This window comes from Bos indicus, chromosome 5, assembly GCF_029378745.1.
Source record: "Bos indicus isolate NIAB-ARS_2022 breed Sahiwal x Tharparkar chromosome 5, NIAB-ARS_B.indTharparkar_mat_pri_1.0, whole genome shotgun sequence".
In the NCBI taxonomy this organism is placed as follows: domain Eukaryota; kingdom Metazoa; phylum Chordata; class Mammalia; order Artiodactyla; family Bovidae; genus Bos; species Bos indicus.
In genome coordinates this window covers 88313455-88329125 of record NC_091764.1, presented here as the reverse complement: position 1 = coordinate 88329125, position 15671 = coordinate 88313455, and the positions used below count along the sequence as shown (strand labels likewise).

At 38.7% G+C, this 15671-nt stretch overlaps 1 protein-coding gene across 5 annotated transcripts in view; it reads right to left on the bottom strand.

Annotated features, from left to right (window-relative positions):
* ABCC9 (ATP binding cassette subfamily C member 9) overlaps positions 1–15671 on the bottom strand; it is a 156025-nt gene that overhangs the window by 51213 nt on the left and 89141 nt on the right. For all 5 annotated transcript variants that reach the window (XM_070789970.1, XM_070789973.1, XM_070789971.1 and 2 more), the window contains 6 exons: positions 14025–14162; positions 13774–13899; positions 6116–6212; positions 1827–2056; positions 735–883; positions 458–527 (listed from right to left, as the gene is read on the bottom strand). In XM_070789970.1, coding sequence (XP_070646071.1) covers positions 458–527; positions 735–883; positions 1827–2056; positions 6116–6212; positions 13774–13899; positions 14025–14162 — 810 coding nt within the window. The remainder of the gene's footprint in view (positions 1–457; positions 528–734; positions 884–1826; positions 2057–6115; positions 6213–13773; positions 13900–14024; positions 14163–15671) is intronic.

Genomic DNA, 15671 nt, shown 5'->3' with positions numbered 1-15671 from the left:
ATTCTCTAAGTATCCTCTTCCATGTGGATAAATTATTTTGAATTGATCTATTTCCTTTAAGATTTCATTCTAGAAATCTGTGCATATTTCATAGATTGCATAGTCTAGAATTTTATGTATATATGTAATATTGATATGAATTTGTATTTAGGTTTATTTTATTTAGGTTTGCATTTAGCTTTTATTTAGGTTTTAGAAATCCTCTACTGTTAACAGGAATCATGATTTATCTTATTTTTTTAAATTCCTTTTTATTTATTTATTTTTTTTTACTTTACAATATTGTATTGGTTTTGCCATATATTGACATGAATCCACCACGGGGGTACATGTGTTCCCCATCCTGAACCCCCCTCTCCATCCTCCCTCCCCATCCCATCCATGATTTATCTTAAAACGTTGTTTAGCTTATACTGAGAAATTTATTTTTGAACTTGGAAGTAATTCAGGAACTCACCTGATCAATGATATTTGTATCAGCTGAAAAGCGATTGAGAATCAGTCCCAGTGGTGTGGTATCAAAGAATCTAGGCAATAAACAGATTGCATGTATGATAATTCTAAATGATCTGGAACCTAAACACTGCTAATAGACATCTTGGTGTCATAAAAATGAGAAGATCTCTATTCATCTGCTGAAAGACTGAATAAATTATTTAAAATTTCACACTTCACTTTAACGTAAAAATGCATAGTTTTATGATATTGTAAAATAAATAACTACTTTTTTTTACCTTATTGGTCCAAGAATTATCTTATTAAGGAGATTATGGTGAAGATTTTTAGCAGCTGTGAGACCCATCCATTCCACAGTGAGAGATGTAACAAGGCAGAGGAAAATACCTGCTCCACAAAGTATGCTAAATCCAGCCACATAGTAGGTCTAAAAAGCAACCAATACAAAAAGCACAGATGACATTATCAACTGAGTTTTTTCTTGCTAGGACACCAAATGTCAAAGTCTGGCAATATTGTCAATTTCTATTATCTCACATTAATTTACACAGTGGAAGGAGGGCAGTTCTCCTGGGGATACTCCTGGAGATACTCAGGGCAGTATCCCCACCATAATCCCATGGCCGAGTCCCCAGTTGCTCTCTTCATTCTCTTTCAGGGTTTGCCAAAGGGTAGATGAAACATTAGAGTTAGTTTTCTGGTTTGAAATATTCTTGACTTTTTATATCATAAAGTTCATTCTTTCTATCCCTAATCTCAGAATGACCAGCTAATTCATTGGTATAGCAGTTAAAATCAGATACCATCAGAACAAGAACAAAAGTCCTGTGTGTATATTACACACACACACACACACACACACATCATGTGTATAACTCCCTTGAATCCAAACCCAAGCATTATCATTAAATATTTCTTATGATATTTCAGGTCTTGCCCTAATTAACCTATTGAATCATTATAAAAGTACTGCGACAAGTCACAGAGCACAGACCTGTGCTTGCCAAGGGGGAGCCAGGTAGGGTAGGGATGGATTGGGAGTTCGGGATTAGCAGCTGTAAAGTGTTATACATAGAATGGATACACAACAAGGTCTACTCTATCGCACAAGAAACTATATTCAATATCCTATAATAAGCCACAGTGGAAAAGAATATGAAAAAGAATGCATGATATATATACCTGAATCACTTTGCTGTACTGCAGAAACTAAGACAATATTGTAAATCAACTATACTCCAATAAAATAAACCTAAAAACAAACAAAAAACCTCACAGAATTCCTGTGACATCTGGGATATTTGTATCTAACTAGATAAGAGTAAAATCTCAACATCTCTTAGATAATGTAAAAACAAAACCCGCTGTACCTGGTCAGCTTTTCCAGTACTGTTTATACTATACTCTGAGGTCCATGTAGCCAGCCAGTAGTCTATCGCTACAATGACGGAATGTTTCAGAAGCTTAGAGAAAATCATCAGGAAGAGCAAGAAGAATCCTCCAGAAGTGAGGTACCGCCAGCAGGTCTTCCATGGCATTTTAGTCCTCAGCCTCATTACCGTGGACATGTTATCATCCTCATCTTCCTCCTCTTCTTCCTCTGCATAAGAAGCACTTGTTTAATCTTCTGACAGGTAATAGGTAGATACAGAATTTGTATTATTCCCACCTACCAACAAACCTTCATCAAATTTTAGAAATACAAGTCTTATAAATGTAAATGTTTTTAGCAGAGAAAAGCATCATAAAAAAACAAACAGGTGAGGGACCCCTGGTGGTCCAGTGGTTAAGGATCCGCCTTTCAATGCAGGGGATGCAGGTTCAATCCCTGGTCAGGGAACTAAGATCACACATGCCATGGAGCAATTAAGTCTATGTGCCACCACGACTCAGCCCACATGCACCAGAGCACGTGTGCCATGACTACAGAGCAGCCCACGTGTGCTCTATCTAAACACCCTGCATGCTTCAGCGAAGATCCCATGTGACACAACTAAGATGACACAGTCACATAAATAAATAAACATTAAAAGAAAATAGGTGAGTGCCCATTAACAGATGAATGGATAAAGAGGCTGTGGTATATATATACAGTGAAATAATACTCAGCCATAAAAAGACCAAAATCTTGCCATATGCGACAACAGGGATGGATCTTGATAAGGGCATTATGCTAAGTGAAACAAGTCAGACAAACACACACAAAATACTGTCCCATTTCACTCATATGTGTAATTTAAAAAACAACCAAAAAAAAGAAAAAGAAACAAAGTAAGTGAACAGTCCAAACCACATAAAAACACGCATGGATATACAGAGAACAGAGTAGCGGTTACCAAAAGGAAAGAGGTGGAGGGGAAGATGAAATGGATCAAGGGGATCTACTGTATAGTGGATGCTCTGATACTGGGAGGGATTGGGGGCAGGAGGAGAACGGGACGACAGAGGATGAGATGGCTGGATGGCGTCACCGACTCGATGGATGTGAGTTTGAGTGAACTCCAGGAGTTGGTGATGGGCAGGGAGGCCTGGCGTGCTGTGATTCATGGGGTTGCAAAGAGTCGGACACGATTGAGCGACTGAACTGAACTGAACTGAACTGTATAGTGGCAGACTGGAAATACATTTTTGGTGATGAGCATACTATTGGTTCTACAGAAGTAGAAATACAATGTTGTACACATGAAACTTACATAATGTTATAAACCAATGTCACCTCAATACAAAAGAAATGTAAAAATATGTGAAAATGAATAAATGCATGAGTAAATGAAAAAATAAAGTATATGTTTGGATGAGAAAACTTAATTTATTACAATAAACTAACTAGAATTACAGCCTAGAAGTTTACTACGTTATTGAAGGAAATGTGTGCCAATAAAACCACATGCCAGACTTGCAAACATTTATAATTTTTCAACTTTATATTTCTGAATCTGCACCAGGAGGAAATAGGCTTTGAAATTTGTGCATAGCTCAAGAGGGCATAATCCATAATCTCTGTGGCTCGTTTTAAATGTGGTCATGGAGGTGCATGAGCAAAATGGAACCTTCCTGAAGGCAAAGTCAGGGGTCAGAGGACAATGGGTAGGGAGCTCCTCTCAGCTGTTTAAACCACCTGGAAACTTCTAGACAGCTATTTTCAGAACATATTCCATTACAAGGACAGGGAACTATGGTATTTACTGAGCAGTAAAATTTGATCATTTGTATGGTTTAGTGAGGGCATCCCTGGTGGCTCAGTGGTAAAGAATCTGTCTGCAATGCAGGGCACATGGGTTTAATCCCTGGATCAGAAGATCCCTTGGAGAAGGAAACGGCAGCCCACTCCAGTATTCTTGCCTGGAGAATCCCATGGACAGAGGAGTCTGGTGGGCTATAGTCCATGGGGTTGCAAAGCGCTGGACACAACTTAGCAACTAAACAACAACAAATGGTTTGTGACTGTGGTGTATTTCCCATCCTTTCTTTTCCCAAAGACAGTTTTCACTGTAGTCACCTTGTATGTACTCCACTACTGTAAAATGAGCAGGCTGTGAGTAGGAAAGATAGATAATTTGGTTTCTAAGCTATCAGACAACAGAGATCTAAGTATGGATATGATGGGAAGACTGGTCTATCATCAAGGATCTTCACATTTGAGCCAGATACAAAAGAGGAACAGACCTCAGCATTAGAACTGAGAAATGCTGTGCTTAGATGCTCAGTCATGTCCAACTCTTTGGGATCCCATAGATCCCAGGGTTAGCCTGCCAGGTTCCTCTGTCCATGGGGATTCTCCAGGCAAGAATACTGGAGTGGGTTGCCATGCCCTTCTCCAGGAGATCTTCGTAATGCAGGGATCAAACTCAGGTCTCCCGCATTGCTGGCAGATTCTTTACCATCTGAGCCACCAGGGAAGACCAGAACTGAAAAGGGGAAATGAAAAAGATCCACAGCTGCACATCCTTTTGTGATTTCAGAGGGTAAAGGACAAAGGGAAGATTGTAAACACTTCCAGAGAGAAAAGATATGTCATCAACAAAGAGTCATGCAATCACTATTATCAGATAGGAGGGATTAATGAACACTGGAATGCAGTAGATCCTTCAAATGTCTGAGGGAAAACAATTTTTACCTAGAATTCTGTACCAAATAAAGACATTTTCAGATATTCAAGGACAAAAAAATAAATAAATAAACAGGTGTCAGATAATCTACACTTTGGTGAGGGTGGGTCTGTGAGTGAAAGTTAGAAATTTGCATGATCAAAGAGGTAGACACTTGCAGATTGCTACCTTTCTCCTCAATATCCATTTTCTGTTTTCATATTAATTGAAATTTTACCTTTCCTATGGCTACCCAGCTAAAGTCAGCATTTCTTCACTTCCTCAGAACCTAGTCTGTCCACATGATGATCTAGTCAATGGTTAGTAGCAGAAACAATATGGGCAATTACTTTTCTTTCCCTTCCTGGTGGATTCAACAGACATAGAATAGCACCAGCAGCCTAGCAGGTGATAGTACTGTACTGGGATCTTTCTTATACATTTCCTCTTTTACTCTGAAACAAAAGTATCATTATCTTATTTTACACATGAACAATTGAATAAACACAGCAAGTCCAGGACAGAGTCAGCCCTGCAAATGCGGCATTTACCCCTGACATACTGGAGAGAGTAACTGCAGTTCTAAAGGCTATCTGTTTACAGTACCAAACAGTCTCTTTTTTTTGGCTGCCCCGTGGGGCTTACAGGATCTTAGTTCCCTGACCAGAGATCGAATCTGGGGCCACAGCAGTGAAAACACTAACTACTGGACCAGCAGGGAAGTCCCCAAATATTCTTTTAAAACATTTTAAAATCTAAGAAATGGGAGTGAAAAATTCATTCATTCATTCCTTTACTCAATGAGTACTCACTGAAACCCTGAATAATTATCTGAAATGTAAAGATAGCACATTTTGGTGTCCTTCTGCTAGAAATGATAATCTTCTCTTCATTGGCCCGTGGAAATGTGGTCCTAGGCAAAATCCATGTAGGAAGACTGAAGTACAGTACACTTCCTCTATGGACTTTTATGGTTTATCTTACAAACATCTTGGCAACAAATGTCAAAGCAATGTAACTATTTCATTTTATTCCTCAAATTTCCAGTAAACCTTTTTTCACCCACTGTATTTTATTAGATCCAGAAAATTGAAACACAACAAATAGCTTTCTAACTCTCTTATTCTTCATTGCTATATTATCATGACACCCCCGTAAAAACAGACTCAAGTATAAATCTTTCAAAGCAGTGTTTTCGCTGTATTCCCCATGTATTGTTTATTTCCCAAGGACTGACATTTTATTTTACTAGACCTTTGCAGTTTATCTGAACAAGGATCTAGACCCACTGTCCTGTCAGCTCTCACACACACAGCACAAAAACACTCGTACACACTGTGGGGAACCCCTCAAGATGCCTCGTTTGACAACATACACCTATTTACATACATCTATATACACATATTGATTTCACTCCTATTCCGTCCATTTTCAGTTTCATGTATTTGATTTTGCCTTCACCTCTCTGCAAAGTGGCTAGTCATTCTGTACTGACATAGACACACATCCATTGCCAAAGAAGACTTCCATATCCTATTACCCATTTGAATGTTTCTTTTTAAAAGATCTACCTTCGTCTTCATCCTCCAGTTGGGCTTTGGCCTCTCTTGAATACATGGCTCTTCGGAGTGTTTTCCTCTCTAAAGTTGTTTGGTCAGCTTCCATATCCTACAGGAAACACGGTGCTGTCATGCAAGGAGCTCACAGCCACAGGCAAGTTCTACTTACAGTCAATGACCCACATGTAGCAAATACCAACTGTTAGTTACCTTTCTGGGTCTGGAGCTCTCTGCTCAAGATGGATGGACAACTGCAGACATACGGACAACTCCTATCATAGGAGAAGGTGTGAAGTACCACTTGAGGCTTGTGGGAAATGTATCAGAGCTCAGAGGCATTAGGGCAGTAAGAAGCCAGGAAAAGTAGTAATGATGTGATAGAGCTGACCCCAGGGGCAGGTGGACACCTCTTCTAACCTTAAGCCTGGTCCCATCATTGCACCTTGTTTTGTTTTTATATCATCTTCATATACTCTTATAATTTTTCTGTGGACAAAACATGGTCCACTGGAGAAGGGAATGGCAAACCACGTCAGTATTCTTGCCTCGGGAACTCCATGAATAGTATGAAAAGGCAAAAAGATAGGACAATGAAAGATGAACTCCCCAGGTCGGTAGGTGCCCAATATGCTACTGGAGATCAGTGGAGAAATAACTCCAGAAAGAATGAAGAGATGGAGCCAAAGAAACAGCAATACCCAGTTGTGGATTTGACTGGTAATGGAAGTAAAGTCTGATACTTTAAAGAGCAATAGTGCATAGGAATCTGGAATGTTAGGTCCATGAATCAAAGCAAATTGGAAGTGGTCAAACAGTTGGAAGTGGCAAGAGTGAACATCATAATTTAAGGAATCAGTGAACTAAATGGGACTGGAATAGGTGAATTTAACTCAGATGACCATTATATCTACTACTGTGGGCAGGAATCCCTTAGAAGAAATGGATAGCCATCATAGTCAACAAAAGAGTCTGAAATACAGTACTTGGATGCAATCTCAAAATGATAGAATGATCTATTCATTTCCAAGGCAAACCATTCAATATCATGGTAATCCAAGTCTATACCCCGACCAGTAATGCTGAAGAAGCTGAAGTTGAATGCTTCTATGAAGACCTACAAGACCTTCTAGAACTAACACCCAAAAAAGATGTCCTTTTCATTATAGGGGACTGGAATGCAAAAGTAGGAAGTCAAGAAACACCTGGAGTAACAGGCAAATTTGGCCTTGGAGTACAGATGAAGCAGGGCAAAGGCTAACAGAGTTTTGCCAAGAGAACGTACTGGTCATAGCAAACACCCTCTTCCAACACACAAGAGAAGACTCTACACATGGTTATCACCAGATGGTCAATACTGAAATCAGATTGATTATATTCTTTGCAGCCAAAGATGGAGAAGCTCAATATAGTCAGCAAAAACAAGACCGGGAGCTGACTGTGGCTCAGGTCATGAACTCCTTATTGCCAAATTCAGACTGAAATTGAAGAAAGTAGGGAAAACCACTAGACCATTCAGGTATGACCTAAATCAAATCCCTTGTGATTATACAGTGGAAGTGAGAAACAGATTCAAGGGACTAGATCTGATAGACAGAGTGCCTGATGAACTATGGACAGAGGTTCGTGACATTGTACAGGAGACAGGGATCAAGACCATCCCCAAGAAAAAAAATGCAAAAAGGCAAAATGGTTGTCTGAGGAGGACTTAGAAATAGCTGTGAAAAGAAGAGAAGCTAAAGGCAAAGGAGAAAAGGAAATATATACCCATCTGAATGCAAAATTCCAAAGAATAGCAAGGAGAGATAAGAAAGCCTTCCTCAGTGATCAGTGCAAAGAAATAGAGGAAGACAATAGAATAGGAAAGACTAGAGATCTCTTCAAGAAAATTAGAAGTACCAAGAAAACATTGCATGCAAAGATGGGCACAATAAAGGACAGAAATTGTATGGGCCTAACAGAAGCAGCCGGAGAAGGCAATGGCACCCTACTCCAGTACTCTTGCCTGGAAAATCCCATGGACGGAGGAGCCTGGTAGGCTGCAGTCCATGGGGTCGCTAGGGGTCGGACACAACTGAGCGACTTCACTTTCGCTTTCCACTTTCATGCACTGGAGAAAGAAATGGCAACCCACTCCAGTGTTCTTGCCAGGAGAATCCCAGGGATGGGGGAGCCTGGTGGGCTGCCATCTATGGGGTCGCACAGAGTCGGACACGACTGACGCGACTTAGCAGCAGCAGCAGCAGCAGCAACAGAAGCAGCGGAGAAGGCAATGACACCCCATTCCAGTACTCTTGCCTGGAAAATCCCATGGACAGAGGAGCCTGGTAGGCTGCAGTCCATGGGGTCACTAAGAGTCGGGCACGACTGAGTGACTTCATTTTCACTTTTCACTTTCATGCATTGGAGAAGGAAATGGCAACCTACTTCAGTGTTCTTGCCAGGAGAATCCCAGGGATGGGGGAGCCTGGTGGGCTGCCATCTATGGGGTCACACAGAGTTGGACATGACTGAAGCAACTTAGCAGCAGCAGCAGCAGCAACAGAAGCAGAAGACATTAAGAAGAACTGGCAAGAATACACAGAAGAAGTGTACAAAAAAGATCTTCACGACCCAGATAATCAAGATGGTGTGATCACTCACCTAGAGCCAGACATCCTGGAATGTGAAGTCAAGTGGGCCTTAGAAAGCATCACTATGAACAAAGCTAGTGGAGGTGATGGAATTCCAGTTGAGCTATTTCAAATCCTAAAAGATGATGTTGCGAAAGTGCTGCACTCAATATGCCAGCAAATTTGGAAAACTCAGCAGTGGCCACAGGACTGGAAAAGGTCAGTTTTCATTCTAGTCGCAAAGGCAATACCAAAGAATGCTCAAACTACTGCACAATTGCACTCATCTCACATGCTAGCAAAGTAATACTCAAAATTCTCCAAGCCAGACTTCAACAGTACATGAACCATGAAGTTCCATATGTTCAAGCTGGATTTAGAAAAGGCAGAGGAACCAGAGGTCAAACTGCCAACATCTGTTGGATCGTGTAAAAAGCAAGAAAGTTCCAGGAAAACATCTACTTTTGCTTTATTGACTATGCCAAAGCCTTTGACTGTGTAGATCACAACAAACTGTGAAATTCTGAAAGAGATAGGAATACCAGACCACCTGACCTGCCTCTTGAGAAATCTGTATGCAGGTCAGGAAGCAACAGTTAGAACTGGACATGGAACAACAGACTGGTTCCAAATAGGAAAAGGAGTACGTCAAGGCTGTATATTGTCACCCTGCTTATTTAACTTATATGCAGAGTACATCATGAGAAACACTGGGCTGGATGAAGCACAAGCTGGAATCAAGATTGCTGGGAGAAATATCAATAACCTCAGAAATGCAGATGACACCATCCATATGGCAGAAATTGAAAAGGAGCTAAAGAACCTCTTGATGAAAGTGAAAGAGAAGGGTGAAAAAGTTGGCTTAAAACTCAACATTCAGAAAACTAAGATCATGGCATCTGGTCCCATCACTTCATGGCAAATAGATGGGGAAGCAATGGAAACAGTGACAGACTTTATTTTTTGGGCTCCAAAATCCCTGCAGATGATGACTGCAGCCATGAAATTAAAAGACACTTGCTCCTTAGAAGTAAAGTTATGACCAACTAGGCAGCATATTCAAAAGCAGAGACCTTCCTTTGCCAACAAAAGTCCATTTAGTCAAAGCTATGATTTTTCCAGTAGTTATGTATGTCTGTGAGAGTTGGACTGTAAAGAAAGCTGAGTGCCAAAGAATTGATTCTTTTGAACTGTGGTGTTGGAGAAGACTCTTGAGAGCCCCCTGGACTGCAAGGAGATCCAACCAGTCAATCTTAAAGGAAATCAGTCCTGAATATCCATTGGAGGGACTGATGCTGAAGCTGAAAGTCCCATTCTTTGGCCACCTGATGTGAAGAACTGACTCATTTGAAAAGACCCTGATGCTGGGGAAGATTGAAGGCGGGAGGAGAAGGGGATGACAGGATGAGTCGGTTGGATGGCATCAGTGACTCAGTGGACATGAGTTCGGGTGGACTCTGGGAGTTGGTGATGGACAGGGAGGCCTGGTGTGCTGCAGTGCATGGGGTCTAAAAGAGTTGGACACAATTGAGCAGCTGAACTGAACTGAACTTGTCTGAATTTTTCTAACGATTCATCAATGTTAACAAACATCTTCTTTTAAAACTGGAAGGTAGTTCTGGATTGGTTAAAGCACTGTTGGTCATACACTATTATGAGTTATCAAATCAAGATGAATTTCTGACTGAGGATCTCACTCAGGGGATTCAAGAAAGAGACTTCAATAGAAACAAAAGGAAGGCGGGTTATTTTGAAGTAAATGGGAAAGGAGAGAAGGGAAGATGTCAAATACAAACTGCAAAATTTTAAGGGTTGCTCCAGACTCATCCTGTGCTAAGAAACAGAAAAGCGTTTTGTTTTCTCCAGTTCTCTGCTTCCAACATTCGTCCGTCTTGGCTTTGGAACTGGACTAGTAGCATCAGTTCAGTTACACTGTGGGTTAAATCAGCTTCCGCGGGACAGTCTGGGAAACTACCCGTATCTCTGCTTCTGTGGGGAAATGCATTCTGAGTTCCAAATAACTGACCCACTGACTTTTGGAATCGACAGTAAATTAAGGGCTTCCTGTACATGCTTTTATATATATATATATATATATATATATATATATATATATATATATATAATGTTTGTTACAGGGATAAACCAATAATTCTTTGATGATCAGTTCTAGATAGTGGTCCTGTTTTGTTTTTGTTTGTTTGGTCTCATACAATGTGTGATTTAGGAGACTTGCTATTCTAGAAAGCTCTGTTGCTTCCAAGTTCCTGCTTTACAAAAAAAAAGTAAGAGCAAAAGTGTCTCTTGAATAGCATTTTTCAGAGATAATTTCACATTAGCTTTTAATTGTGCCTAATGATGTGAAAAGCAATATTTGTACACTGTAAAGTATTTTTTGAGAGTAAACAAAATAAAAAAAGAACTGATCTTTTGTGGATAGTGTATTGAAATGAAATAAACCTGTACATGGGAAAACAGAGGATTTGGTTCTTTTTCAAATTGCCAATCTGTGTGAGCAAAAGAGTTATCGCCTTGGGGACTTTAATCTTAGTCATTTTCCTTAGGAGTAAAATGCTCATACTAAGCTCTGAGATTAAATATTTTAAATTGTTTTGATATATGGATTAAGTAAATACAAATTTAGTTTCACTTATCTAATACATAAGGCTTCCCAGGTGGCTCAGTGGTAAGGAAGCTGCCTGCCAAGCAGGAAATGTGGGTTTGATCCCTGGGTGGAGAAGATCCTCTGGAGAAGGAAATGGCAACTCACTCCAGTATTCTTGCCTGGAGAATCCCATGGATAGAGGAGCCTGGTGGGCTACAGTCCGTGGGGTCGCAAAAGAATCAGACAAAACTAAGGGACTAAATGACAACAACAACAATCAAATACATATTTACTGAATGCCTGAGAAGAGTTGAATCAAAGTGAGGGTTGAAGGCTGAGGGAAGAAACATCCAAAAACGCTACTTTATTTTGCTTAATAATATTATGAAGATAATGGGTGATGCCATGCAAGGCAGAATTTTTAACAACATTTAAATCAGCTAAAAGTATTATCAACTTCTTCTCAAAGCTGTCATTACTATTCTCTTTAGCATATTTTTCCTATTATTCCTGAACCTTTAAACTGGCTGATCTGTCTAAAGACCAAAGATGGGATGTTTTGTGAATCCTTTAGTTTCACCTCCTCCACTTGCTTGATCTGCTCTGGTGCTAAGCCAGCTTTTCTCAACCTTGGCACTATTGACATTTTGGGTCAGAAAATCCTTTGTTGTGGGGGCTGTTCTGTACATCATAGAATGTTTAACAGCATGCTCTTTCCTCTACCCACTAGATGCCAGTAGCCCTTGCTGCCCTGTTGTGGGTAGCCATTCCCTTCAAGGGATCTTCCAGACCCAGAGATCAAACCCTGGTCTCCCACACTGCAGGCAGATTCTTTACTGTCTGAGCCACCAGGGAAGCCCTATAACCCTGTGATGTGTCTTTAACTATAGAACTATGGTATCTTGAGTGATCACTTCATTTCTAAACACAGTGTAACAGACTTTCTTCCTGGCTTGCAGTATTACTTCAAAATCAAGCCACAAGCACCCCCCTTTCTCTCTTGCGGTTTTTCCAGATTTTCTTTTCAAAGTAAACCATAAATGGTCCACTCCTTAAGCTTACATCATATTCTTTTGTCCCTGGCACCTAGACCACTGGAAAAAAATGTCATTTGGAGTCATCCCAGTAAGTTTATTATCAAGCATCTCACTGCATAATTTCTAAGTGAGCTCTTGCCAATTGTACACTGTAACGTTTTGATGAATATTCTCCTTTCAAAGGTTCTATGATTTGTCCTACTCTACTAAGACGTTGACATGCAGCTTTTCTTTCTTATTTTGAGACGTTTGTAATTGGCTTTTGATGTCTTTGGCAAGCTCACAGAAGACAGAGCAATCCGATGGTTTGTCTGACTTCTTATCTTTCTTCTGCTATTGAAACAAGATTATTTTTTTTTTCCTTTAAGAAATAATACATTTTAACTTCTTGACATTTTCAGAAATTTGCTGATATAAACATTTTCATTTTATAATGCTCATTCCTGACCAGGACTATTGAATTCTGGACTCTTTCTAGTCCCATAACTCAAGAGAAAACATTTTTAAAATTTACTAATTCAATTTACAATTTACCTCTCAACCATGATGATGGTTTTTCTTTCATCACACTCAATTGGTTTTCAACTCTGTTATCATTTCATTCAATATTATATTTACATCATATAAAAACATTACACTGGTATGAACCTGGGTTTAAATCCAATTGGTACAAAATATTATATATACTGTACAAGTTTAGGCAAGTTACTTAGATCTCTGAGCCTCAATTTTCCCATCTGTAAAAGTGAGATCATATTTTCTTTGCTTATTTCTCCTATTTTTTGCTTATTTTTTGAGAATTAGAAGAGACATGTAAAAAGGTTTTGTGGACTTTAAAACATGTAAAACGGTTTTGTGGACTTTAAAAACTATCTAAATGTAAAGTTTTACTGTCATTTCTTTCTGATTACCTTCCTTCACCTCCCCCAACTCTGTCCCAGGCATACTTAGCACTACACCCACAGCTAACCACTCTTCCTTCTTTCAAAATCATCTAAGATTTTGCTTTGCCCACAACCCTTCATTTGTAAGTGATGAATGAAAAACTCATATTGAAGGTGAGTAAAATAGGACATACATAAGGGAAAATAAGATATAATGAGGAAAGAGCATGCTTGAGCAAGTTTTAAATGCATATATGATTGTTTTAAACACACATATAATTATAATATGTCTCCAATTCAAATAAAAATCCTCTAAAGGGCTGAAAATAAAAGATATCATTAGAATTTTCTTAGTTTCAAAGTAGTTTATCAATTAATGGAATATAAATATACAATTATTTCATATTTAACATGAGATTATTATATAATCAAAAATTAAATGTAATACTTCTTTAAAAGTATTTTTAGTAATTTTGCACTGTATTTCTGACTCTTCTTAACTGAACTCTGAACTCTTCTAAATCTGAGCAATTACCTTTTCTAGTTCTTGATCCTGCCGATTCATTAGTGTTTTCCAATGTTCATAAAGCTCTACATCTTTGGTCTGAATATCCTTCAAAGTCCCTTCTCTTAGAACACTTCCATCTTTCATGGCTATGATCTAAGGAAAGCATATATTAGAATTAGGACAAAAATCCATAATTGGCCAATTGAATTATATTTATCTCAGGAAGCATTTATATAACTGGAATATAAAAATTCTTTTAATTTCTTTTAAACTCTTACCCAGTCAGCATGTGTTAGATATTGTAATTTGTGAGTCACAAGAACAAGTGTCCTCTTGTCATCTTGGAGAAATTTCAAAATTCCTTCCTGCATTAGGTGATCACTCAAGTGAATGTCCAAGGCAGAAAATGGATCATCCTACAACAAGTAAAATGGAGACATAATGAACAATTTGCATATTTTCTTTGTAATGAAATTCCTGCAGAAAACAGAAATACAAATAACTAAAGGCAAATTATCCCACAAAATTCAATTTATAATAAACAGACTCTGAATAGCTTTAAATGACAAAAAGTTACTAAATTAAAAATGAGGATTTTATTTTCCCTTTCACCTTAAAAATAATGTTGAAAGTAAATAACAATATTTGGAGTGGTTTGAATTCTTATATATAGAATCTCCAAGTTCAAAAGCCAACATCACCTGACAACCTATAACAATAAACCAAAACAAAGAATATGATAGTAGTTAAAGTTGACATCAATTCACTTTAGACATGAATAAAAACAGGCACAGACTCTGGACCAAGATGACAACATAGGAGGCTCCTGAATTTCCCTCCTGCCATGGACACACTGAATATACAGCTGGACATGGAGCAATTCCCTTTGGAACAGATCCAGAAACTGAGTGATTTCTACATTTTAAGTGACAGAAAAATACATCAAAACAGGTAGGAAAGGTTGAGACACATTCTCATCATAAACCCCACCTCTGGAAAATTCACAAATACGTGGAGATAAAACAAGATGTTCCTGAACAACCAATGGAGACACTGAAAGAGGAAATCAAATAATATCTTGAAACAAATGAAAATGAGACACAATGCATCAAAACTTATGGGAGGCAGCAAAACCAGTTCTAAGAGAATTTTATAGCATGGATTCCTACCTTAAGAAAAAAGAAAGACCTCAAATAACCTAACTTTACATCTCAAGAAACTAGAAAAACAAAGAACAAATTAAGCCCATAGTTCATGGAAGGAAGGAAATAACAAAGACCAGAATAGAAATACATAAAATACAGACTAAAGAGACAATAGGGAAGATTGATGAAACTAAATAAGTAAAATATACAAACACTTAACAAGACTCATTAGAAACAGGGTGGCTCAGATGGTAAACAATCTGCTTGCAAAGCAGGAGACCTGGTTTCAATCCTTGGGTTGGGAAGATTCCCTGGAGAAGGGAATGGCAACCCACTCTGGTATTCTTGCCTGGAGAATACCATGGACAGAGGAGCCTAGACGGCTACAGTCCACGGGGTCACAAAGAGTCAGACACAACTGAGCAATTAACACTTCCACTTTCACTAATAAGACTCACCAAAAAAAGTGGGAGGATTCAAATAAAACTATATGAAAGAGGCAACATTACAACTGTGACCACACAAATACAGACTCATGAGACTATTATGAACACCAACAAACTGGACACCTAAAAGACATGGATAAATTCCCAGAAAAAAAAAAAATCTACAAAAATTGAATCATGAAAAAATAGAAAATCTGAATAGACCAACTACTGATAAGGAGATTGAATTAGTAATCAAAAACACCTCAACAAACAAAAGCCCAGAACCAGATGGTTTCATTGGTGAATTCAATCAAACATATAAACTGGGATTAAACCAATCCTTCTCAAACCT